General features: G+C 35.4%; 1 protein-coding gene and 1 long non-coding RNA gene across 3 annotated transcripts in view; both read left to right on the top strand.

Moving 5' to 3' along the window:
* fars2 (phenylalanyl-tRNA synthetase 2, mitochondrial) overlaps window positions 1-26,547 on the top strand; it is a 182,658-nt gene that overhangs the window by 83,202 nt on the left and 72,909 nt on the right. For both annotated transcript variants that reach the window (XM_087308903.1, NM_001105594.1), the window contains 2 exon segments: window positions 16,594-16,754; window positions 21,322-21,473. In XM_087308903.1, coding sequence (XP_087165029.1) covers window positions 16,594-16,754; window positions 21,322-21,473 — 313 coding nt within the window.
* Window positions 5,493-6,623, top strand: LOC147837928 (uncharacterized). The gene is made up of 2 exons (XR_015524700.1): window positions 5,493-5,550; window positions 6,092-6,623. It is a non-coding gene; the product is annotated as an uncharacterized LOC147837928 (long non-coding RNA).

Below are 26,547 nucleotides of genomic sequence, written 5' to 3'. Positions count from 1 at the left end.
ATTTTTATGTGACCTTAATGCTTACATGTCTTTGGTATTTATTTTATAATAAAATTGTGAGGGCAGTTTTCATGTTGCTGGTCAAATTAACCCAATTTATATTATTTATACAGAAATGCAATTCCTAAAATAATAATAAATAAGTAAAAAAAAAAGTGAATAAGTGAGTGATCATGTCATTAATTAAATAAATATAATGAATTAGTGTATGTTGAAAAGTATTGTCAAAAATCTTATGAAGTTGAAGACAATTATTAACCCTCCTGTGAAATTTATATGATTTTTTAAAAATATTTATAAAATAAAATAAATAAATGACACAGTGTTTACTTTTATTTTTCAAAAATGTGAAAATGATCATGTTTTGTTTTATTCATTAAATAAATAAAATAATGAATTCATGTTGACAAGCTAAAAACATTATACATTTGAAGACAGTTATAAATCACCCTTTAAAATTTTAATTAAAGTGATGTTTAAAAACTTATTCATAATGACTAGTTTCTTTTATCTTTGCCATGATGACAGAAAATAATATTTGACTAGATCTTTTGCAAAATACTAGTATTCAGCCTAAAATACTATTTAACGACTTAACTAGGCTAGATTAATTAGGCAAGGCATTTTTCAACTGTGATTTGTTCTGTAGACAATCAGAAAAAATACTCTTTAAAGGGCTATTAATATTGACCTTAGCAGTTTTATTGATTTATTTATTTATTATAAACATTATAAATATTTTTTTATTATTATTATTATTAGTAATAATATTAATAATAATAATACTATTCTAAAAATCATAAATAAATGTTTTCAATAATATTATTGTTATTGTTAATATTATTATAAACATAAATTTTATTATTATTATTATTATTATTATTATTATTATTATTATATTAAACATTAGAAATATTATTATTATTATTATTACTTTATTAAACATCATTACTATTATTATTATTATATTAAACATTTTATTATTATTATTATTATTATTATTATTATTATTATTATGATTATTATTATATTAAACATTATAAATATTATTATTGTTATCATTATTGGTATTATTATTGTTATTAACCTTAATATTATTATTATAAACATAAATACATTTTATTATTATTATTAATAATATTATTATGTTAAACCTAAATATTATTATTATTATATTAAACATTATTATATTATTATTATTAATAATATTAATGTTATTGATATTAGTATTATTTTATTATTATTATTATTATTATTATTATTATTATTATTATTATTATTATTATTATTATTAAGATTATGATTGTGATTATGATTATGATTATTATTATATTAAACATTATAAATATTATTATTGTTATCATTATTGCTATTATTATTGTTATTAACCTTAATATTATTATTATAAACATAAATAATTTTTTTATTATTATTAATAATAAAATTATTTTAAACCTAAATATTATTATTATTATTATTATTATTATTATTATATTAAACATTATAATATTATTATTTTTAATAATATTGATGTTATTGATATTAGTATTATTTTATTATTATTATTATTATTATTATTATTATTGTTGTTGTTGTTATTATTATTTTAGCCAAATTGTAAAAAGAATTGACTTTTTATAAAAGAAGAATGCATTGATAAATACTGTAAAAAATGTCAAATGAGAATATCTGAAAAATGTCAAAAATTTCACAAGTAATATTAAATTTCACAAGTAAACTATTATTTTCGTCTTCAGTCATGTTTTAGTAGATAAATGGTTTGATTTCCAGAACAAAATGACCATTGATATATTTTGAACTGACACAGATGTGCTAAAGGAACCTTAATAATCAACTTTTAGAAAGCAAAGCCTCTTGTTTTCTAGTCCAATTAATTACTTTTTAACTAAATGAGTTTGTAATCAGCCTTCACACTTCATCATTAGTTTACTAGAAGTTACTTTCGTGATGTACACAAAGCATGATGGGAGAAACAGCAGGAATGTGCTAAAGGTAAACTTAGTTGCATGAAGAGTTCTGGAGGGAGTAGAGGCAGACGGGTGATTGTCAGTCTGTGAGTCAAAGCTGCAGGTCTGATGATGACATGATGCCAGATAATCCCTCACCTCCCATTGGCTGATGAGAAGTGTGTGTCGTTTGCCGGAGGTCATCAGTGGAGGTCCGTGCCGGCTTCAGTCTGATGTCTGCCTCTGCTGCTCACAGTATGTGTGTGTGTGTGTGTTGGCACTCATCAGCTGATCTTTTCTTCAGTGTGTGTGTGTGTGTGTGTGTGTGTGGTGTCTTGTCTCTTTACTCTCCTCTTTTATCTCTGTGGATGTGCTGCTGATGTCCTCTGACAGACGACTGATAGCAATCAGGCGAAGCATCAATCCTGCAGAGCGGCTCCACTGCAGTCCTGCTTCATCATCATCTTCATCATCAGCCTGTAATCGTAGAGCCGATTCAGTCGGACTGCGTTCATGATACACTCATGAAGAACACCTCCAACATTGACACAGAAAAATCCCGTAGAGCCAAAACACTTGACAAAAATCATTCTGACGTACTTTATTGAATCTGCAGGCTAAAGTGTGTGTGTGTGTGTGTGTGTGCGTGCGTGCGTGTGTGTTATAATTAGGAATTTAAGGCTGTACGATTTGGGAAAAACATCACATTGCAATTATTAAGGTCAAAATTGCGATTTACGATTACGATACGATAAACAAGTGGTATGACTCAACTTGCTTGTAATCAAGAAAATGCACACACAGATTACTAATAATGCTGAAATTTGTATTTTTCAACTGAGATACAGTTTAGAGTGCAATCTAGCAACAACTAAAAATAACAGTAACATCTTTACATTACTGATTTATATTACATTAAATTAACTTTAAAATGAAATTCAAAAAGTCAAGTGTACAGATAAATAAAACAAATACCCACTTTTTAAAAATATTTTTACATTACTACTCTTGGCTTTTTTCGCCATGCATTCATCAAACTTTTCTGTGTTGCTTCAGGTGCTGATATAAATTTGTCGTGTTGCCACATGATGTAGCAATTTTAGTTTGGCAAATTTTGCACTGTACCTCTTTCTGCTCAGTGTCCGATATCCTGATGAATGTCTTGTTACGTCCTCTGGTCCCACTTTATATTAAGTGGCCTAAACTAATATGTACCTGCACTGGGCTTAATAGTTTGTTACAATGTACTTATTGTGTAAATGCATGTATTTACTGTGTACTTATGCTTGATTAAATACATGTATGTAATTCAGGGCTCAACAATAAGGACTGCCCGGTGGCCCAGGGCCAGCGTGAGAGACACTTGGGACAGTAGTCAGGATCATTACTGGCCCGATTAGGACAGTGCTGCCTTGTCACTAAAGTTTAATTTGCCTGTCACTTTTTGTCAATTGCGTGCATTTTAAGTTTGTGCTTTTAAGTCTTTAAATGCTATCCTCTCTGTGATGTCGTAGACACTATATTGCTTTTCCGTTCGTCCGTGATGTTTTGAGCATGCTGTTTTCCCCATAACCTAAGCTGCGTCTCAAATGGCACACTATGCACTATTATGCACTTATGCACTATTATGCACTAACAGTATAGTATATGTGTGTAGTGGCGTCCCAAATGGCACTCTGTTTTTTTACTAAGCGGAAATTCAAACCGTTTCCCTGATGATGTTTGATGTTTTGTTTGCATAACACTAAGAATTTTGCTCATTAACCATTTATTAACTTTTGAAATGCTAGATTTACAGACGTTATTTTTGACATTATTTAAAATATTTGGCAAAAAAAAGTGTTACCTTCTTTTTTTTTTTTTTTTGGTGGGGGCAGTAAAAATTTTTGCAGGGCAAGTAAAAACCTAAACCACTGGCCCGAATGGATCAGTAGAAAAAATCCTTAGTGTTAAACCCTGTAATTACATCTGTAATTAACTTTTGTAATTACATTTGTAAATACACTGTTGACCATCCCTTACACCTTAACCCACCCTTAAACCAACCCACACCACCAAACCTGTCTATAACCCAATCTCTATCCCAACTCGTGTTCTCAAATACATCATGAACACAGTAAGTACAATGTATTTATTTTTTTGATGTAAGTACATAGTAGTTAAGGACACTTAATATAAAGTGGGACCCGTCCACAAATGCATTCGTTTATTTAATATAAATATAGATATGCTGATATGTAATCGCATAGGCTGACATCGCAATTGCGATATGATTAATCGTGCAGCACTAGTTATAATCCTTCAGGTCAGTGAGTATGCTTCTCATTGGCTCTGTAAGCTTCATACAGTACATCTCATAACTCCAGCAGTTTTCCTCACTCAAAAAAAGACTATTGCTGTTTGTTCAAACTACTCTTTTCAAATGAGCTGAATTAACACAATTCTTACACTTTTTTTTTTTTAAAGGGCACAACTTTTGTTTAATTTAATGTTCAATTTCTCAAAGCAATGAAAGCAACTTAATGGATTTGTGTTGGGACAGCATGAGGGAATTGTGTGGAGCCCAGCAGAAATCATTCGATGGTGATTTAATAGTCAGCAAACGTTTTTGTCTATTTTTATTATTTTAATGTGTTGATTTGTTGTTACTTTAGCAATAATTTTCTCCACAGACGAAATGTGTCAGTTTATTATGTTAGTCAAGCACAATTCCCATTATAATCACTGAAGCGGGCTAAACAGAGGCATGAATATCTCCACTTTATTATTTATGAAGAGAGAATATGCAAGAAGTCAGTCAGCGAGTTCAGCAACAAAACATTTCATTTTAAAGGGACCCTTTTATAAGGGGTTTATATATAAAGGTAATTCAGTTGCGAAACTCGAGAGCTTGCAAATGTAAATGTGAGCACTTGTGATAAGAATATTTGTATGTGTAGGTTGAAATGTACACTTACAGCTCTGATGTGAACAGCTGAAATCCTCGATTTGCACACACACACAACAATCCACACACTTGTGTTTTAAATTCGAAGTTGCAGATTAATAGTTGTGTATTTGTAAAATGTCATTCACAAATACAAAGTGACAGACACACGTGTGCACGGCAAATTTGACTGCATCTTTGCTCTACAACCACAGGTCGGCACTCACAACCTCTCAGATTCGTCAGTACAACTACAAATCTCCCGCGCTCTGACTTTTGCTACACATCTCCCGCGATCTCTGTAGCAGAACTCATCTGTGCACTCGCAGATGCAGAGGCGTGAGCAGCGCGGGGCGGGGGAGGGGCGGGGCTGGTGTAAAGCTGTTTCATTGGCTGAAGCCTGACCAATGAACAATGCCAGCAGCCAACAGGACTGAGGTGCAAAATAATCATTTGCCACGATTATTTTATTATTTAGGGTTTATTTAAACTCTTTTCTGAAGAGATTTTTGTTAAAAATCATAAATTCTGTGGTAATGTACATACCAGTAAAAGAGCAGCAAAACCAGTTTATTGGCTACAGCCAGCCAATGAGATGGGGCGTTTCTGTTTGTCAGCACACAGGGCAGCTTGTTGGAGGCCTCGAGCAATCAGAGGGTAAGTTATGATTTTTTAATAATTATCTATATGTTCAATACTGTTAGCTAAGCTAAGGACTGTGCTGGGTGCTTCTCTTGTTTGTTTTTTATATAAGAAACAGTTTTGAGTTATCTAGGAGCTGCTTTCAATCATGTTATATGGTTCTAAAGATACGATTCAACCCACATGTAATAAGTTGTAATAGCATTTATAGTAAACAATATTACGTTTTTGAACCATACTAACTATAATAAACTGTATTATACTGTATATATTGCAGTATCTACAACTTTGTTAATGAATGCAACAGCACACTGTAGTATTAACTAGCATGAACTTTAATAAATTGAAGTATATTTACACACACACACACACACACATTAATAGCAATTAAAAATAACACTAGGCGTTTCAGTTTCTTACAGATCATACCGGTTTTGGTTATTATAACCTGCATCATGTCTATCTATCCATCTATCTATTTACATGTTTGTGTACAGTGTGTCCTTTATATCACTTTTTTAATTATGAACGTTACTAACTATAGGTTATTTCTCAGTTTCCTGTAAGGATGGAGTGACAGGAGAGATCAGCGTGTTTCAAGTCAATGAGGAACTCAGAGAAGCTGCATAGCTTGAATAGGATGTTATTTATGCTAAAGATGACATGAGGATCCAGCTCATCTACAAACACTTCAAAATGATTCAGATCGTTCAAGAGGAAGCCGACTTTATTTTTTCTTTTTACCTGCCAAGATGACTACAGATTTGAACAAAACACACACTCACCCACACACACAACTTTTATTTTGATAATTGTTTAATGTAGTATTTTTACACTTTACTGTAAAGCAGGGGTGTCAAACTCAGTTCCTGAAGGCCCGTAACCCTGCACGTTTTTAGTTGAAACCCTGCTTCAACACACTTAAGTGAAAGTTTCAAACAAACCTGAAGGACTCAATTAGTTTGATCAGGTGTGTTTAATTAGGGTTAGAACTAAACTTTGCAAAGCTGCAGCCCTCCAGGAACTGAGTTTGACACCTGTTCTGTAAGGGAATGTAATTTGTCAAATAAAATTTACAGTCCAAATAAGTGCAGTGCAAATGTCTAGTTACTTGTATTGAAATATTTCAGGGTTTTTCCTTGTTCATAATGAGATGGAGGTGGTAAATCCAACTTCATCATTACCCATCAAATGTTATCTCCTCTTTAATACTTTGCTCAAGCCTTTACTAATGGTCAGAAAGCAGGCCGTTGTGTAAAGCTGGTTGATGCTCGCTGTAATAGAGAGAGATGATGACTGTTCAGCTTATGTTGCTTAACCCTGCAGATGAGATGCTCAAAGTGGACCCTCAGCTGAGCGATGGACACTGTCTCCCTCACCTAGTTGCTCTTCCTTTGAACACACATATCATGTTGAAGGATGCAAGTTGTGGACCTAAATCAGATGTAATGCATGTAGATGTATAAATTAGAAAGAAATGAAACTGCTTTAAAATGTATTAGGTTTTACATATAAATACGTGTTCTTAACAGATTTGTTTCAACTTGATATTTGCATAATAAATGGCATTAGAATGTTTAGTTTTAAACAGATAGCTATATTTCAATTTTTTCAAATTTAAGCTATATATATATATATATATATATATATATATATATATATATATATATATATATATAGATATATATATACTTCAATTTATTAAAGTTCATGCTAGTTAATACTACAGTGTGCTGTTGCATTCATTAACAAAGTTGTAGATACTGCAATATATACAGTATAATACAGTTTATTATAGTTAGTATGGTTCAAAAACGTAATATTGTTTACTATAAATACTATTACAACTTCTTATTTCATGTGGGTTGAATCGTATCTTTAGAACCATATAACATGATTGAAAGCAGCTCCTAGATAACTCATAACTGTTTCTTATATAAAAAACAAACAAGAGAAGCACCCAGCACAGTCCTTAGCTTAGCTAACAGTATTGAACATATAGATAATTATTAAAAATCATAACTTACCCTCTGATTGCTCGAGGCCTCCAACAACGTGAGCTGCCCTGTGTGCTGACAAACAGAAACGCCCCATCTCATTGGCTGGCTGTAGCCAATAAACTGGCTTTGCTGCTCTTTTACTGGTATGTACATTACAGTAGAATTAATGATATTTAACAAAAATCTTTTCAAAAAATAGTTTAAATAAACCCTAAATAATAAAATAATCGTGGCAAATGATTATTTTGCACCTCAGTCCTGTTGGCTGCTGGCATTGTTCATTGGTTAAGCTTCAGCCAATGAAACAGCTTTACACCAGCCCCGCCCCTCCCCCGCCCCGCGCTGCTCACGCCTCTGCATCTGCGAGTGCACAGATGAGTTCTGCTACAGAGATCGCGGGAGATGTGTAGCAAAAGTCAGAGCGCGGGAGATTTGTAGTTGTACTGACGAATCTGAGAGGTTGTGAGTGCCGACCTGTGGTTGTAGAGCAAAGATGCAGTCAAATTTGCCGTGCACACGTGTGTCTGTCACTTTGTATTTGTGAATGACATTTTACAAATACACAACTATTAATCTGCAACTTCCAATTCAAAACACAAGTGTGTGGATTGTTGTGTGTGTGTGCAAATCGAGGATTTCAGCTGTTCACATCAGAGCTGTAAGTGTACATTTCAACCTACACATACAAATATTCTTATCACAAGTGCTCACATTTACATTTGCAAGCTCTCGAGTATTGCTACTGATCTACTTTCATATTTATAAGGGGTTGAAACACAGTTGTGTGGCAACATTGTGTGAATATCACCAGCCTCTAATGGTAAAACATTATTGATTATATTTGATCACCAGCCACTGTGGCTAGTAGATTTCCAACATTACTAGCCACTCGCCATTTTCACTAGCCACACTTTTCTTGTTGGGAAAATATCTTTATATGCATAAGTTTGACTTTGGCTTGCTAAAATGACTTAGTTTAGATGTTGTGTTATGTCCACATGCCTCCTCCCTTATTTAACTTCTTGTGTGGATTGTGTATTAGCTTGCTCAGTGTGCATGAGCAAATGGTTTGTGTCACAATGCAATCAGTTTTCATTTCACATGACTTTTTAGGGCTCAAAATTAAGGATTTGCCAAATTTATCCCTGACCACACCAAATAAGTATTTCTTCTCCTCAATTTTTAATGTGCCAAAACCAGGAAAACAGCTGTATAGGTGCACAAAAAAATTCAACAAAACTTTTCTTTAAAAAAAAATACATAAAAAAAAAAGAATTATTGTCATGTATCTAAAAGATGCGCAGTAATCTGCCTGGCTAAAAGTGCCAGATCACCAGTTAACTACACATAAACGGGGAGTAATCTCCCATTAAAGCAATGTTAATGTAAAATATATATATATATATATATATATATATATATATATATATATATATATATATATATATATATATATATATATATAAATATATATATATATATATATATATATATATATATATATATATATATATATATATATATATATATATATATATATATATATAAGAAAGCAGGTGAAACATACTGTGTTTGATAATTAAAGGATGTTCACGTGCACACAGTTAATATAGGCCTTTTAATAATCTGTTCAAAGAATAATTAAAATGAAAGCAGTGACCGCTGGTGCTTACAGAACAATGTGTATTTTTTTTATGTTGTTGAGCTCTTGGAAGCAGCAGGATTGTCTGTGAGTGAACAATCATCGCTCTTAGTCTAGTCTATTTCAAAGGGAACCGATCACACCAGTTGTGCTTTCTCTAGGCTTTTTCTTTTTCTAAGCGCGTTTGCTTTTTAACAGTCGCGCACATCACATCACATCACCTATGCGCACGAGTGATCATCCTCTCGTTCGGTATTTACCTTCTTTTTTTCTGTTTTGCTCGCTCAAACAGTTATTTTTGTCAGTCGTGCTGCTTCTCGATTCTAAGATCACATTTGCCCGAATATTGGGCCATGCTTATTGTTGAACCTTGGAGATTTACAACCAGCCAAAGTGGCTAGTGGAGGTGTCTGTCTAACCTGCCAGAACTGAAATCTACCCGCATTTGGCAGGTTGGCGGGTGTTAATGTAAAGCCCTGGTTATAATCTCACTTGGTAAAAACAGTCTGCAGAAACACTTTGATTGACATTCTCTCTTTATACCTGTCATTAAAGGGGGAAAGCCCCGCCCACTAGCCACTATTTCATTAGCATATGTGGGTAGTCTTGTTTTTGAATCTACCACTAAGCTGACACACAGGCATTTGTAGCTCCGCCCTCTTCTGAAAAGAGCACAATCTCATTTGAATTTAAAGCGACAGACACCAAAACACCACAATTAGGATCAAAGCCTAAAAGGGTAATAAAACAATATCTGTGTGGTATTTTGTGCTGAAACACATACACTCTAGAGATAATAGTTCTCTTTAATGGTGTCCTTCTTACACATGTTCTGTCTACTTAATATACACCATGTCTCAAAGAAAGCCAAGCAATAATATATCATACAAAATCATAAGAATGACTTAATTTTTTTTTTATACAGGGACAATGTACAACATGACGTGTTGTGCCAGAGTTAGCTATAAAGCTAATTTACATCTGTAGTCCCTGGGCAAGACGTCGTAACAAGTTTAACAGTAAAAAACAATACAATTGGTGAATGGTGAGTATGCGCCATAAATTCTTGTACACTGTTTTCTCGATTTTAAATATGACTCCATCCATGATAATGCATTAACAGAAAAATTAAACCTTGATCATTTAGATAAAAGTACATTGTGGTTAACATTATCAAAGGCCTTTTTAAAATCTAGAAAGACAGCACCAAAAACTCCACCCCTATCTAGAGTGGGTTAAATTTGTTCAGTAAAGTAACAGTTTGCGGTCTCCGTTAAATGATGTGCTGTAAATCCAGACCGCATTGAATTTAACAAAAATGTATCTAAATTTAAATGCTCTACCAGCTGATTACAAACAACCTTTTCAATTACTTCAGAGGCAAGTGGTAAAATACTGGCATATAATTAACAAGATTAGCAGGATCACCAGTCTTAAATATGGGTGTTATTACTGCTGACTTCCAGGCACTTGGAACATTAGTTTGTCTTATTGATTAATTAACAATGTGAGTTAAAGCTGGACTAAAAACATTATAGCATACATTTAAAAAAAATGCTGAGTCACATTCAAAGGCATCTTTAGCTCTAGAACTCCTGAGTTGACTTAAAATGTTTAGTATACAAGATTCAGATACTTCAGACATATAAAAAATAGTAAAATCATAATTTGGTGATATAACATATTTACTTCTCACACTAAATCCCTGTGCTAAATCTTGGACTGAATCTATAAAAAAATACCCTAGCAATTTGAAAATACTACAAAATACTTAAAAGTATACTTAAAAGTATTTGGTACAGGAATAACAGCGCAATCTGTGCATTAGAATAATCCTTTTATTTACTTTCCTTGGTGATGACGTGATGATGGTGTAATGAAGACGTGTTTGTTTTTAGCTGTGTTTGGCTTCAGTGTTTTCAAATGAAGATAAGATTTTGATCAAAGATTTACGAGAACTGAAAGGCTGCAGAGCTTCATGTTTTCCGGCGTGAATTTTTCATCGTATCTAGAATATCTTCTACTCAGCGGATGCCCTTACAGCCGCAACCCATCACTGGGAAACACCCATACACCCTCATTCACACATATACGCTATGGCCAATCTAGCTTACCCAATTCACCTATAGCGCATGTGTTTGGACTGTGGGGGAAACTGGAGAAAAACCCACACCAACATGAGGAGAACATGCAAACTCCACACGGAAATGCAAACTGACCCAGCCAAGGCTTAAATCAGCAACCTTCTTGTGAGGTGACATTGCTACCCACTGCACCACCCCAACTTTAAACATTCAGTCATTCATTTTCTTTTCAGCTTAGTCCCTTAATTAATCTGGGGTCGCCACAACGGAATGAACCGCCAACTTCTCCAGCACATGTTTTACGTAGCGGATGCCCTTTCAGCTGCAACCCATCTCTGGGAAACATCCATACACACTCATTCACACTCATACACTATGGATAATCTAGCTAACCCAGTTCACCTGTACCGCATGTCTTGGGACTTGTGGGGGAAACCGGAGCACCCGGAGGAAACCCACACGAATGTGGGGAGAACATGCAAACTCCACAAAGAAACGCCAACTGTCCTAGCTGGGACTCAAACCAGCAACCTTCTTGCTGTGAGGCGACAGCACTAACTACTGCGTCTCTGCATTGCCCATCTTTAAACATATAAACTTAATTAATATCTCTTAGTAGTGAATAGTTACTCTGTAATGAAGACACCTTAAATTAAAATATGACCAAATATGTAGAGTAAAATCAGATGTGACATCCACATCCAAATGTAAGGCTGCCAATGAAAACTTGAGACTTGATATAAATGTTTTAATGGGGTTTTTGCCACATGCCATGCTTATTTCTGACCCAGAGATTAATAGATATTGTGTAACCTTCTCAGAAGGAGGTCATTTTTTAATCCATGCTTAGACAACAACAAATTCAACTGTTGACTTGCGTCAGTAAAAAATAAATGACCGCTTAACAACATCCTATCAACTTTTCACTGCCAAAACTCAGCATTTTCTTTAGAGAAATCATGTATTTAAATGAAATTCAAACTTCCTCTCAAATCAAGTCACGCTTATTCAAGCTTGGAGACAATTAAAATGAACAGTTTTTATCATATAGTGTTATTATTTTTCTTTGCCATCGGTGAAATGATTATTTGAAACAAAACTTTAATCCGGCCCTCTTGAGAGACATGGGAATCGTTAATGTCTCCACTTGGGAGTGAAAGGGAGAGTTGATTGATTTGTACGTCTGAAGGTGAGATTTATTCCTGTTCCTGTCCCGTCTGGCTGAACGCTTTGACCCCTGAGCATTCCCTTCATTAACATATAAAGCACATTTCTCCACGTCTGAAGCAATGCCTCACTGGGTTAAATGGTGACGCCAGGGAGAGAGATTGCGAGAGAGGGAAAATCTGCAGAAAATTCTGTTTGTTCACTCTTCCAGTCAGCGTAGGTCACGCGGGGTTGCAAAGCAAATAAAAATTGGTAATGAGTGTAATCACATCAGAAATAGCAGCACTATTTCCAGCGCTGACACACGCTGACACCGACTGTCAATCAACGACAGATGCCAATTTAGCTTAAAAGACAATTAAATTAATTTAATGCTGTCATGTCAGCTGAAGCCGATGTGAAATACCTTTGGCAAGACATTCTATTTGTTTAGACATACTTGACTGAAGTGCTGCATTCATCGTTCCCTCTATCCTGACTAGTCCTCCAGTTCCAGCTGCTGAAGAACATCCCCACAGCATGATGCTGCCACCACCATGCTTCACTGTAGGGATGCTTTTAGCCTGGTGATGAGCGCTCTCTGCTTTTCTCCAAACGTAACGCCTGGCGTTCACTCCAAAGAGTTTAATTTGAGGCTCATCAGATGAGAGAATTTAGTTTCTTATGGTCTGAGAGTCCTTCAGATGCCTTTGGCAAATTCCAGGAGGGGACTGGCTTCAGTCTGGCCACCCAACCATACAGGCCTGATTGGTGGATTGCTGCACAGATGGTTGTCCTTCCGTAAGGTTTTCCTCTCTCCACAGAAGAACACTGGAGCTCAGACAGAGTGACCATCGGGTTATTGATCACCTCCCTGACTCCCAGACTCTTCTCCCCTGATCACTCAGCTTAGATGGCCGGCCAGCTCTAGGAAGAGTCCTGGTGGGTAAACATCTTCCACTTACGGATGATGGAGGCCGCTGTGCTCATTGGAACTTTCAGAGCAGCAGAAATGTTTCTGTTAGCTTCCCCAGCCTTGAGCCTCAAGACAATCCTGTCTCGGAGGTCTTCAGACAATTCCTTTGTCTTCATGCTTGGTTTGTGCTTTGACATGCACTGTCAACCCTGGGACCTTATATAGACAGGTGTATGCCTTTTCAAATCATGTCCAATCAGCTGAATTGAGCACATGAACTTCAATGAAGCTGCTGAAACTCTGCTCAAGAATGATCAGTGGAGACAGAATGTACCTGAGCTCAATTTAGAGCTTCACACCAAAGGCTGTGGATACTGATGTACATGAGATTCTTCAGCTTTTTTATTTTTAATAATTTTTTAATTATTAATTAATTATTATGAGGTATCGTGTGTAGAATGTTGAGGAAACCAATTAATTTAATCAATTCTGGAATATGGCTGTAACATAAAAACATGTGGAAAAAGTGAAGCGCTATTAATACTTTCCGGATGCACTGTATATAGACATGAGATGATTGAGATGTTAGTCATAAAACATTAGGATTGAACTAAACACCTTCCAATAAAAAGCAGGACTATCTCCAAAACATAGCATATTTCACTATTTGTATGTGCCTGGGCTCCCCCTCCGAATGACTTAACCGACCAGTTTAGCACTAATACCCCAAACTACTGTAGGTGTTCTTCTGTACATAGCAGATATTTCAGACCACATAAGCAAGCACACATAAACTTTGATACTGTCATTGCCACAGTCTTGTAGGTAATTCCAAACCGTTTTAACAATGACGCTTCTTGCCATCTCTAAAGTCAAACACCAACATATAAATAGATATGAGAGAGTGAACTAAATGAAACACAGCCTATGTGATCATTAATGACTCGTTCAGCATATTTAAAAGACGTGTTCACATACGATATTATTAGTTACTGATGCAACCGAACACATTTAGCGTAGGCGTAGCTAATGGAAATATCACCTGAACATTCACCTGAATGAGTCATATGTTTGAGCAGCCGACTGTGACATCTGTATATAACGCTATTGAAGTTGGGCTTATATTAGGACCTATTAGCCTGTGCATCCTATAGAGCAGGGATCAGGAACCTTTTTTCAGCAAAGAGCCATTTCTGATATTTTTGGCAAATGCATTTTTGTAAAGATCCATTAGGGTATATATACTCATACAGTTGAAGTCAGAATTATTAGCCCCCCTGTTTATTTTTTTCCCCAATTTCGGTTTAACGCAGAGCAGATTTCTTTAGCACATTTCTAATCAAAATAGTTTAAAAACTCATCTCTAATAACTGATTTATTTTATCTTTGTCATGATGACAGTAAATAATATTACACTAGTGTTACCGACTGGGGTGGAGTGACAGGAGACAACAGGAGGTAAGATCCAATATGCAGGTTTATTCAATGTCAGGGAAGCAGTGGTCATCAGGTGCGAACAGGTATATATAGGCAGTCCAGAATCATAAACGTTAAACAGGCTAAAGGTCGAAAGGTAGGCGGCTAAACAGGATAACAAGGGTACAAGGCTAGGATCGAGACACGGAGAAACAAGACAGGGAAACGCGTTGTAATGTCACACTGGGTAAACAAGACTCGGCCAACTGGTAGCGTGAGAGAGTGGCTTATGAATGGAGTGATATCAGTCTGTGAACAAGGTCCAGCTGGTGATTGCAATCAGGATAGATGAATGAGCAGGCGTGCGTGTTTGGGAGCAGTGCATGTGTGAAAATGTAGTCCTGGGAAATGCGGAAATGTAGTCATGAGAGTTTGTGTGAGAACCAGCGATCCTCTGGGAAGCGATCGCTGGTTGTGTGACAACTAGACATTTTTCAGGACACTTCTATACAGCTTAAAGTGACATTTAAAGGGTTAACTAGGTTAATTAGGTTAACTGGGCAGGTCAGGGTAATTAGGCAAGTTATAGTATAGCGATAGTTTGTTCTGTAGACTATCAAAAAAAATATAGCTTAAAGGGGCTAAAAATTTTGACCTTAAAATGGAGTTAAAAAATGCTTTTATTCTAGCCGAAATAAAACAAATAAGAAAAAATATATTATCAGACATACTGTGAACACTTCCTTGCTCTGTTAAACATAATTTCTGACATATTTTAAAAAGAAAAAAATTCAAAGAGGAGTTAATAATTCTGACTTCAACTGTATATGCACCCCAATATATACTACTACTATTAATAATACAGGTTTAAACAAAACCTTTATACTGTATATGCTCATTCACAACTAAAAACAAACAAATATGAAGCCACACGTGTTGAGCAAGTTCAATGAAGAAAGGACAATTAAATTTCTGGTAAATGAGCTACTATACTACAAACATTTTACTACTTTAAAAAAATTACACTTCAAATAATTCATAATAAAGTATGTGACGAGCATTTTGGCTAGTTTTAAACAACAAAGTATTGTTATTATAATAATTTTTGAAAGTTTTAAAGAACAAACAATAATATTTTACTGTTATTGAGTAATAAAGGGCAAAACAACTTATATTTTTATGGTAACCACGCACACGCATTTGCCCTACTGTAGATTGGTGTCGCGATTCAATTTTATCCACAGAACCGCACATGTGCATTGGTCGAAATGTAAAAATTGTAATTGTGTCTTCAAAAGGAAACTGATTTCTAGTGATGGTTGTAATTTTTTAAACTGTAAAATATTATTAAAGGGAGACAGCTGGAGAGCCACGTACCTTTGGTTGAAGAGCCACATGTGGCTTGCGAGCCATAGGTTCCCTTCCACTGCTATAGAGTTTCATGCTTTATATCGATATTACAGCATCCACATTACTGCATAATAACATCATATTTAGATTAATTAAGTCTTTTAAGAAATTTATTGTTATCATCTTGGTTTGTTTAACAGTGTAGCTGAATATTCATTGATCAAAGTATTTGGAAGCAGGCAGTGATATATTAAAATGCAGCCATGTTGTCAGGGGAAATAAATAGAGGACACTCGTGCACAACATGATCAGAAACATTCCTTTAGAAAGCTGGGTTTTGATTTCATGTCGACTTAAAGGTTTTATTTTCATATCCTGAAAGCTCGGTCTGAAGCTCAATGAAAGAATCTTGAGTTTTTTAGGATTCGTCTAGTTGCAGTCGTTATTATTGTCACACTCTGAGAATCGCTTGATGAAGTGCAGTGTTTTTCTTGTCTTCTGCAGCTGGTGCTGATAATAAGATGGGCTGGGCGTTTGGTCTGGGGCTGGAGAGATTGGCTATGGTTCTGTTCGGTATCCCGGATATCCGGCTTTTCTGGAGCGAGGATGAACGCTTCCTGAAGCAGTTTCGCCTGTCTGACATCTATCAGCCTGTCACATTCCAGGTAGGATTCACAGTGTTTCTTACCTAGTGACCATCAGGACGGTAAGGACAATAACTAAAGTGACAACACTGTACAAAATGCTGGGTTACTCATAATATCTTCATTTATTTTCTTGTCGGCTTAGTCCCTTTATTAATCTAGGGTCGTCACAGCGGAATGAACCGCCAACTTATCCAGCATATGTTTATGCCGCAGATGCCCTTCCAGCGGCAAACCATTACTGGGAAACATCCATACACACTCATTCACACACACACACTATGGACAATTTCAGCTTACCCATACTACATGTTTTTGGACTTGTTGGGGAAACCGGAGCACCCTGAGGAAACCCACGTGAACACGGGGAGAAAATGCAAACTCCACACAGAAATGCCAACTGACCCAGCCGAGGCTCAAACCAGTGACCTTCTTGCTGTGAGGTGAATGTGCTGCCCACTGCACCACCATGCAGCCATTAAATTAACTTATTATTAATATTATTATTATTATTAATATTTACAAATTTAAGTTGACTGAACATAAAATAATTATTTCTGTCCCAAAAAAGCTCAAAAATTGTGTTGATTCATTTCATTTTACATAAGTTTTTCAAACAAGCAGCAACAATAAATATTTTTTGAGTGAATAATTTACAATTAACTTCAATTTGTTTTTAAGAGATGTTCAAGTGGTATTTTAAAGTGTCCTAATATTGAGTCACCTACTGTACTGCAGGTTTTAATTCATTTAAGGTCATAAGGCACTGTAATTTTCTCAAAATATGTGTTTAATATTAGAATCAGGGTCGCTGGTTCGAATCTCGGCTCACTTGGCGTTTCTGTGTGGAGTTTGCATGTTCTCTCTGCCTTCGCGTGGGTTTCCTTCGGATGCTCCGGTTTCCCCACAGTCCAAAGACATGTGGTACAGGTGAATTGGGTAGGCTAAATTGTCCGTAGTGTATGAATGATTGTGTGGATGTTTCCCAGAGATGGGTTGCGGCTGGATGGGCATCCGCTGCGTAAAAACTTGCTGGATAAGTTGGTGGTTCATTCCGCTGTGGCGACCCCGGATTAATAAAGGGACTAAGCTGAATAGAAAATGAATGAATGAATATATATATAATCTTATATATATTACATATATAATCTATATAAATATAATCTATATAATGTATTGTTTATTTTGCTAGCACACGTGGTTATTCATTAGGTGAACAATTAATCTGTAAAAGTTCTTAAATTAAGAAGCATCATGTCAAAATTAAGTGAAAATAATATCAAAATTAAGTTTAAAACAAGCTAAATAATCTACCAATGGGGTAAGGGAAATAATCTAGCTTTTCTTTTTGACATAAGTCTGACGCCATTGACAGATTATTTTGCTTGTTTTAAGGAAAAAATCACTTATTTATGGCATATTTTTTCTTAAAACAACCTAAAAAGCTTCCTGATTTAGGAATTTTTAGATATTTTAACTACAAACATGACAGAAATCTTGCAAAGAATGCAGTTTATGCAGTGTACACACACACAGGGCCTTGTAAGTGTAAGTACTTTGATGACAGCTTCAAAACAAGCCATTGATATTCTGTTCCTCTCATTCTGCTCCGCCTCTCTCTCTCTCTCTCCATCTTTTTTTTCTCTTTGCTATTATACAAAGGGTCAAATGAACACACGCAGTGCTCTATCCCATAATAGTCAGTCACAACAGTAGCTGCAAGTGCACAGAGCAAAGAAGCCAGTCTGAAAACAGTCACTGAATTCACTGAGGTCTGAATCAATCTGATGGAGATTTGTTTGTTGTACTGTTTATCTGCAACCGATAAGCCTGTGGGTCTGCTTCCCAAAGCAGCTCGCCTGCTGGATGCTGACCTGTTTCTGTGTTGAAGAGGGGACATGAGAATCCTGTTGGTGTGTGTGTGTATGTGCATGTATGTGCATGTTTGTGTATGTTTGTGTATGTGTATGCACGTATGTCTGTGTGTGTATGTGCATATGTGCATATGAGCGTGTGTGTGTGTGTGTGTGGTGTCTCTGTATGTGTGTTTGTGTCTGTAGCATGAGCAAGGCTGAATTAATCTATGCGTGTGCGTGTGTGCGTGTGTGCGTGTGTGCGTGTGTGCGTGTGTGCGTGTGTGCGTGTGTGCGTGTGTGTGTGTGTGTGTGTGTGTGTGTGTGTGTCCATGTGTACATACGTGCATGTATATGTGATGTAGCGTGAGCAAGGCTGAAGTGCTGTGTGTGTGTGTGTGTGTGTGTGTGTGTGTGTGTGTGTGTGTGTGTGTGTGTGTGTGTGTGTGTGTGTGTGTGTGTGAGTGATCACCTGTGCGCTCTGGCTGTAGGTCATTTCTCAGGCCATCTCCCTCTCTGCCCACTGTCCATTACTCAGCGCCGTAGAGGGAGTGTGTGTCAGTTCTGCGGACGCTCTGCTGGCTTTATATATGAGTGTGTGTCTGGTAATGAGGGATGACCGCGGGGTCAGCGCTCTCCTCCACCCCTGTGTGTTTTTCGCTGTCCTCTGAGACAAGCATGCGCATCACACACACACTCCAGCACACTATAAATCACTGAACACAATAAGATATGCTGTGTGACACACGCACAGCCTACACACGCACAAACACACACTCACAGACACACGCTCACAGACAACAGGAAGTGCAATCCAGGTCAAACACACTGTCTGCACGTTCTAGACATGAATGTAAAGTGCACTCGCATTCACATTAAGCACATCAGGAGATTCGTGTCGCTCGGGTGTGTGTTGCAGTGATTTCACCAGGGATATGTTATATTCTGTTATTGATTATGATCATTATTATTTGTCAACATCACAGCAGGGTTTCCCTCAGAAAGCAACTGATTCACACATCTGACAACAAGTGTAAGAGATTTGGGTTTCTACCTAGTGAATATACAAGAATCCTCTTTCCTTACTAGTGTTCAGCTTACAGTGACATTTAAAGGCTTAATTGGGTTCATTGGGTTATTTCAGCCATTGGACAACATAATATATATATTTTTATTCATTAATTTATCCATCCATCCATCGTTTTATCTTTTCATACTGTATATGCTTCTAGCTATCATTTTATGTACTCATCTATTGTTCTTTCTATCCATCCATCCATCCATCCATCCATCCATCCATCCATCCATCCATCCATCTATATATTCAGTAATTTTTTAGCTATCTATTTATTCATTGATTGATCCATTCATTCATCCAACGTCTATCTATCTATCTATCTATCTATCTATCTATCTATCTATCTATCTATCTATCTATCTATCTATCTATCTATCTATCTATCTATCTGTCTGTCCGTCATTCATTCATCCAATTCATTCTTCATTTCTGAATCAATTAATAAATCTAAATATTTATTCATTCATTCATCCATTCATTCGTTTATTTATTCATTCATTCGTTTATCTAGCTATTTATCCTTCCATTCATTTTATTTATTCATTCATTTATCTATTCATGCACTCATTTGTTTATCTGTTATTAAATAATTAATTCATTCATCTAATTCATTAACTCATTTATTTAATAAATATTTTATTCATCTAATCATCCATTCATTCATATATTCATTCGTTCATTTATTCATTAATGCATACATTTATCTATTCATTCATCTATTCATTTGTTTGTTTATTCATTCATTCATTCATTTATTTGTTAAATAATTCATTAAAATATTCATCCATTTATTCGTTTATTCATTCTTTGTATATTCTTTTATTCATTTACTTATTATTATCTATTCATTCATGCATTCAATTATCCATTCATTCATTTAGTTCATTAATTTATTCATTATTTATTCATTTATATATATATATATATATATATATATATATATATATATATATATATATACTCATTTGTTCGTTCATTTTATTCATTTATTTATTTGTTCAGTTATTCATTCGTCGATTCATTCGTCTATTCATTCATTCATTTGCTCATCAATTCATTCATTCATTCATTCATTCATTCATTCATTCATTCATTCATTCATTCGTTCATTTATCTATTCATTTGTTCATTCATTCATTTATTTATTTACAACCAAACTCATATAATTACAACTTTCTCTAAAAGAAAAGATATTATAACAAATACTGTTAATAGGCCTTATAATTTTGTTTTCAACCGTGTGAATTTGAATAAATCACCATTTTATTCTGTAAATTACCAATTCTATTTATTTAATGAATATTTATTTAATATTTATAATAGTTTTTTTTTTTCCGATTAGTTCTAGTTTTAGCTTTGGTACTGACTAATCTAATGTTTATGCATAGTATTGTAAAGTATCCTCTTGAAAATATTAATTTTAAAGACAGTATACGTATTTATCCTGTGTAATGTTTTCTCTTTAACAACATTAAAATGAAAGACGATCTCTTATTTGCATCATGCCTCAGGTAGAGTGCACATTTTGTTGTGTAGCTGGATGCTGAACTCATAAAAAATGATTGTTTGTGTCTTCCAGACTGCTCAGAGTAGTTTTTTTGTCCTTGTGTTTTTCCACGTGCTCCTGGACATATAGATTTCTTCTTGTCTTTTTCAGCCTCTCAGCAAGTATCCTCCGCTCTTCAATGACATCTCTTTTTGGCTGCCGGCCGAAGGTTACACAGAAAACGACTTCTACGACCTGGTCCGCAGCATCGGAGGAGACTTGGTGGAGAAGGTCATGCTGGTGGACACGTTCACACATCCAAAGTAAGAAATACCAAATGTCAGAGAATACTCAAAACACTTTCAGATGAAACAACCAAACTGCTTCGGGAACATGCAGTGTGATTCAGTTTATTAGTATTAGCTGGTAACTAGAGTTGATGATCTTCACTCACACGAGTTTGCTCTTTCAGATATTACCTAGTTTTAGGTTTTATGGGTGGAGCATGGGTGGATAATATCAATTATTGTTTATGCAAACTAACTACCTTTTCTTAAATATTAAGGTGTTTTAATATTAATAATTTTATCTGACAGACTGGCACAAATACGCAGACATCTCCATTCTCACAATGAGTTTCTGGGTTCTCTCAGCCTTCAAGCAGAGTTTGTTCTTCTGTGGTAGTCTGGGAACATGTTCAGTGCTGCGAATACATTGCAAAAGCATTTCCTGCTTATTTAAATTTGTCATTAATAGTGAAAACAGTTTAATATATGCTTATCTGAAACTGTTAATATTTCATTTGAATTTTATTTAGGCTTGATTATTATTTTATTTAACAAACAACACAATCTCACGGCAGTTTGTGTTTTAGTGCGTATTTGTAGCAGTTTTGTTTTGAAGCGCATCACCTCAGATGTTATTCGTTATTCTTGTTTATAAATAACTGACCAACAGAAGATGCATTAAAATTATGATAAAAATGATAGCAAACGAAATTTCTTTCAAAAACTCTGATAGCTTCACTGTGATTGTATCTCAGTTTTACAAATTGTTTAATATGTCATTATTTTAAAGATTATGTCTTCAGCATCTGATTTTTCCTCGGTGCTCATGTGCTTTCATTTTCTCTGTCTCATTCCTGGTAAGTTCAGGTGAGGCCACGAGGGAATGTTTGGTTGAACCAGATTGGTTGCTGTATTGATTATGTTGGTTGATTTATTGGTTGGTTAATTGATTTATTAGTTGATTTGTTGGTTGGTTGGTTTGCTGATTGGTTGATTTCTTGATTGATTGAGTTGAATGGGTAATTAAATGGTTGGTTCATTAATTGATTTGTCTATTTGTTGATTTATTGATTGATTGATTTGGTTGGTTGGTTTGATTTAATTGATTGATTGATTGATTGATTGATTGATTGATTTGATTGTTTAAATGGTTGATTTGTTGATTGGTTGATGTATTGATTTATTGGTTGGTTAATTGATTGATTTGGTTGGTTGGTTTGATTTGATTGATTGATTGATTAATTGATTGATTTGATTGTTTAAATGGTTGATTTGTTGATTGGTTGATGTATTGATTTATTGGTTGGTTAATTGATTGATTTGTTGATTTATTGATTTGGTTTGGTTGGTTGATTTGTTAGTTGGTTTGATTGATTGATTGATTAGTTGATTGATTTGTTGATTGATTAGTTGATTGATTTGTTGATTGATTAGTTGATTGGTTTGTTAATTGATTAGTTAGTTGGTTGATTTAACTGATTATTTAATTGCTTAATTTGATGGTTGATTTATTTGATTGATTGGTTGTTTAATTGGTTGGTTTAATTTGATTGCTTAAATAGTTGGTCGGTTTATTGATAGATTGATTGATTGATGTATTGATTATGTTGGTTGAATGATATATTGGTTGGTTAATTGATTTAGTTAATTTGTTGGTTGGTTTGTTGATTGGTTGATGTATTGATTAATTGTGTTGGTTGGTTGATTCATTGGTTTGTTAATTGGTTTTTGTTTGTTGATTTGTTAATTTATTGATTTAGTTGATTGATTGATTGATTGATTGATTGATTGATTGATTGATTGATTGATTGATTGATTGATTGATTGATTGATTGATTGATTGATTGATTGATTGATTGATTGATTGATTAATTGATTGACTGATTGATTGATTGAATACAGCTGTTAATCCAACTTCAAACTATGTAATAGCATCCTAAAAAGCAGCAATCCTCAAACCCAGTGTAGATCATGCTAATGTGGTTGGGCAGATCAAGGGTCAACCATGCTAATGGCTTAGATTCCAACTCTGCAGCATTAGTCTCCATGCCCGTAAAGCTCTTCAAACTCATTATCTCTTTTTTCCGCCGTCCATTTACAACACTTTCGCAAACCGCAAGAGTGCACGTGATTTGTGCAGCTCTGTTCAACGCTGTACTCTTGTCCTGTGACATCAATAATTAATTTTTTACTTAAAAAAAGAGGATGAGAAGTTCACCTGCAGGCACAGCGGTCCGACTGTCCCGAATCTCCTCTGCTGGAATGTGTGTGTGTGTGTGTGTGTGTGTGTATGTGTGTGTGTGTGTGTGTATGTGTGTGTGTGTGTGTGTGTGTGTGTGTGTGTGTGTGTGTGTGTGTGTGTGTGTGTGTGTGTGTGTGTGTGTGTGTGTGTGTGTGTTTGTTAAATGATACAGCGAAAACCTGCAGTGCGTAAAAAGAGCCGCAAACATTCATCTCTGTCCCCGCTCTTAATCTTTTTTTAAATAGCAACCTTTCCCCTCCCCTTCCCCTAATGACACCCATAAATAAGATGACATCATGAGGTGCTGGAAGCGTTTAATCGCCCGTACGGCCGTCAGACATTGTTTTACTCTCCTTCTAATTCGATTGAATGTTGGTGCGCACATTTCCTGGAAAACAAGTGTTTCAGTTCACGATCCGTCACACTATTAGTGCATAGCTGCTGCCGAAGTACTTCTGTAGTGTGTGTGTGTATGTGTGTGGGTGTGTGTGTGTGTGTGTGTACTTTGTATTCCTTACATTGTAGGGACCACATGTCTCAAATGTGTGTGTACCTTGTATTTCTGTGGGGACCAGATCTCCCAAATGTCCAAATGTGTGCGTGCGTATGTGTGTGTGTGTGTGTGTGTGTGTGTGTGTGTGTGTGTGTGTGTACTTTGTATTCATTACGTTGTGGGGACCAGATGTCCCAAATGTCCTAGTGTATGTGCGTGCTTCATATTTCTTACATTGTGGGGACCAAATGTCCAAATGTGTGTGTATGTGTGTTTGTGTGTACCTTGTATTCTTTACATTGTGGGGACCAAATGTGTGTGGACCTTGTATGCCTTACATTGTAGGAACCAGATGTTCATAATGCCCAAGTGTGTGTGCTTTGTATTCCTTACATTGTGGGGACCAGATGGCTCACATGTCCAAATGTGTGTGTGTGTACACAAATGTATACTTTGTGTTCTGATATGCAATTTAATATAATTTCAAGGGTTTGAAACGGGTAATACAAGGAGATGGTGAATAATGAGGACATTGCTGATGGTCCCATTTTTAAAAAAAAGCTTATAAATCATACAGAATACGTGTATTTTATTTATTTATTTATTTTTCAGAAAGTAAAAACGAGAAGAGTTTCCTGTAAGACAATAGAAAACACTGTTTATGCAGTATTAAAAACAATTGAAACCTATGGAAAGTCCCCGCAATTCACAAAATCAGTGCATGTGTATTTTTATATCCAAGTGGACACTTAATCCTGAAAGCACACAGACTCATGGGGACTTGTCACATTGGAGAACAAAATTGAGGTTTTAGTGGGTAAACATGCTTATTAATCAGACAGAATCAAGTATTTAGAAAATGTAAAAATGTGGATTGTTTTCTGTGAGGTTTGGGTTTTGTGCTAGATGGAGAGAATATACGATTTATATAGTTTATTATATACATTATTACGTCTATGAGTGTCCCCAACCGGGATATAGGAACAAGTGTGTGTGTGTGTGTGTGTGTGTGTGTGTGTGTGTGTGTGTGTGTGTGTGTGTGTGTGTGTGTGTGTGTGTGCGTCACTGAAGTCCTGCAGCTAATTTGCTCTTTATGATCGTTTTGCTGCAGTTGCGTCAATGCCTGTGAGCTTTGCTTCATACTTCCTACAAGCAGAGAGAGAGAGAGAGAGATGGAGACGTCAATACTTACTTTAAAGCTCTTCTCCAACTTCAAATCACTAATTGCAGGCCTCCGTCCGTCAGAAATGTCACATTCACAATATTGTCCTAATCATTTTCTCTGCGGTCCTGCTGACTCAGGCGGTTTTGAGAGCTGGTAATATGATGAGATTGGCAGCGGATCTCCCATCATGCTCTTCTTCAGTGCGGTGAGGGAGTTTCTGGCATCAGACGTGCCCTCAAAGAGCCATCAGAAACACAACACTTTTGTTTTGCGCTCGCTGTTTTGCTTGTGACAACATCACAGCGGGGTTTTCCTTCAGAAATCAACTGATTCGCACATCTGACAACAAGTGTGAGGGATTCGGGTTTCTACCTATGAGTGAATATACACGAATCCTCTTTCTTTTGGCTTTTTCATGGTGACTTTACATCATTCTTTACTAGTTATTTTGCAAGATACTCGAATTCAATTTAAAGTGGCATTTAAAGGCTTTATAACAACAGAAAAAATGGCCTTTTCTACTTGTATAAACTACTTATTTAAAATGAGTTCTTAAGTTTTTCGGGGATAACTTCATTGATTTATGTTCAAGCTACTTAAATAAGTAAAATCGATTAATTTAACTTCATTTGTTTTGGATCGTTTTTTTACAGTGTAGATTAATTAGGTTAATTAAGCCATTGGACAGTGTATGGGTGTTTCCCAGTACTGGGTTGCAGCTCTGAGGGCATCCGCTGTGTAAAACATTTGCTGGATAAATTAATTATTAAACTAGGGACTAAGCTGAAGGAAAATGAATGGATTAATAAGCCATTGGACAACAGTGGTTTTGTTCTGTAGCCAGTTGAAAAGAAAAAGAATTCCTTAAAGGAGCTCATAATATTGATCTTAGCCGTTTTCATCCATCAATCCATCATATAATCAATTATTAAATTCATTCATTCCTTCATTTACAGCCAAACTAATATACTTAAGACTTTCTCCAGAAAAGTATTTCCTCCTAGGAACTATGATAGCATATACTGTGAAATAAGAATCAAAACGTCACAGTAGGGCTTATAACTTCACCTTCAACGGTACACTTTTAAATAAATCCTCACTGGATTGTTTTGTTCTCTAAACTACCGATGACATTTATTCTAGATTTAATATAAAAATGTTGACATTTAGAGCATTTTTTGACATTGTCAAATTGTCAAACAATAAAAAG

Source organism: Danio rerio, chromosome 24 (assembly GCF_052040795.2).
Source record: "Danio rerio strain M-AB ecotype USA chromosome 24, GRCz13ab, whole genome shotgun sequence".
Classification (NCBI taxonomy): Eukaryota; Metazoa; Chordata; class Actinopteri; order Cypriniformes; family Danionidae; genus Danio; species Danio rerio.
Note: the sequence above shows the minus strand (reverse complement) of the source record. Positions and strands in the feature narration are given on the sequence as shown.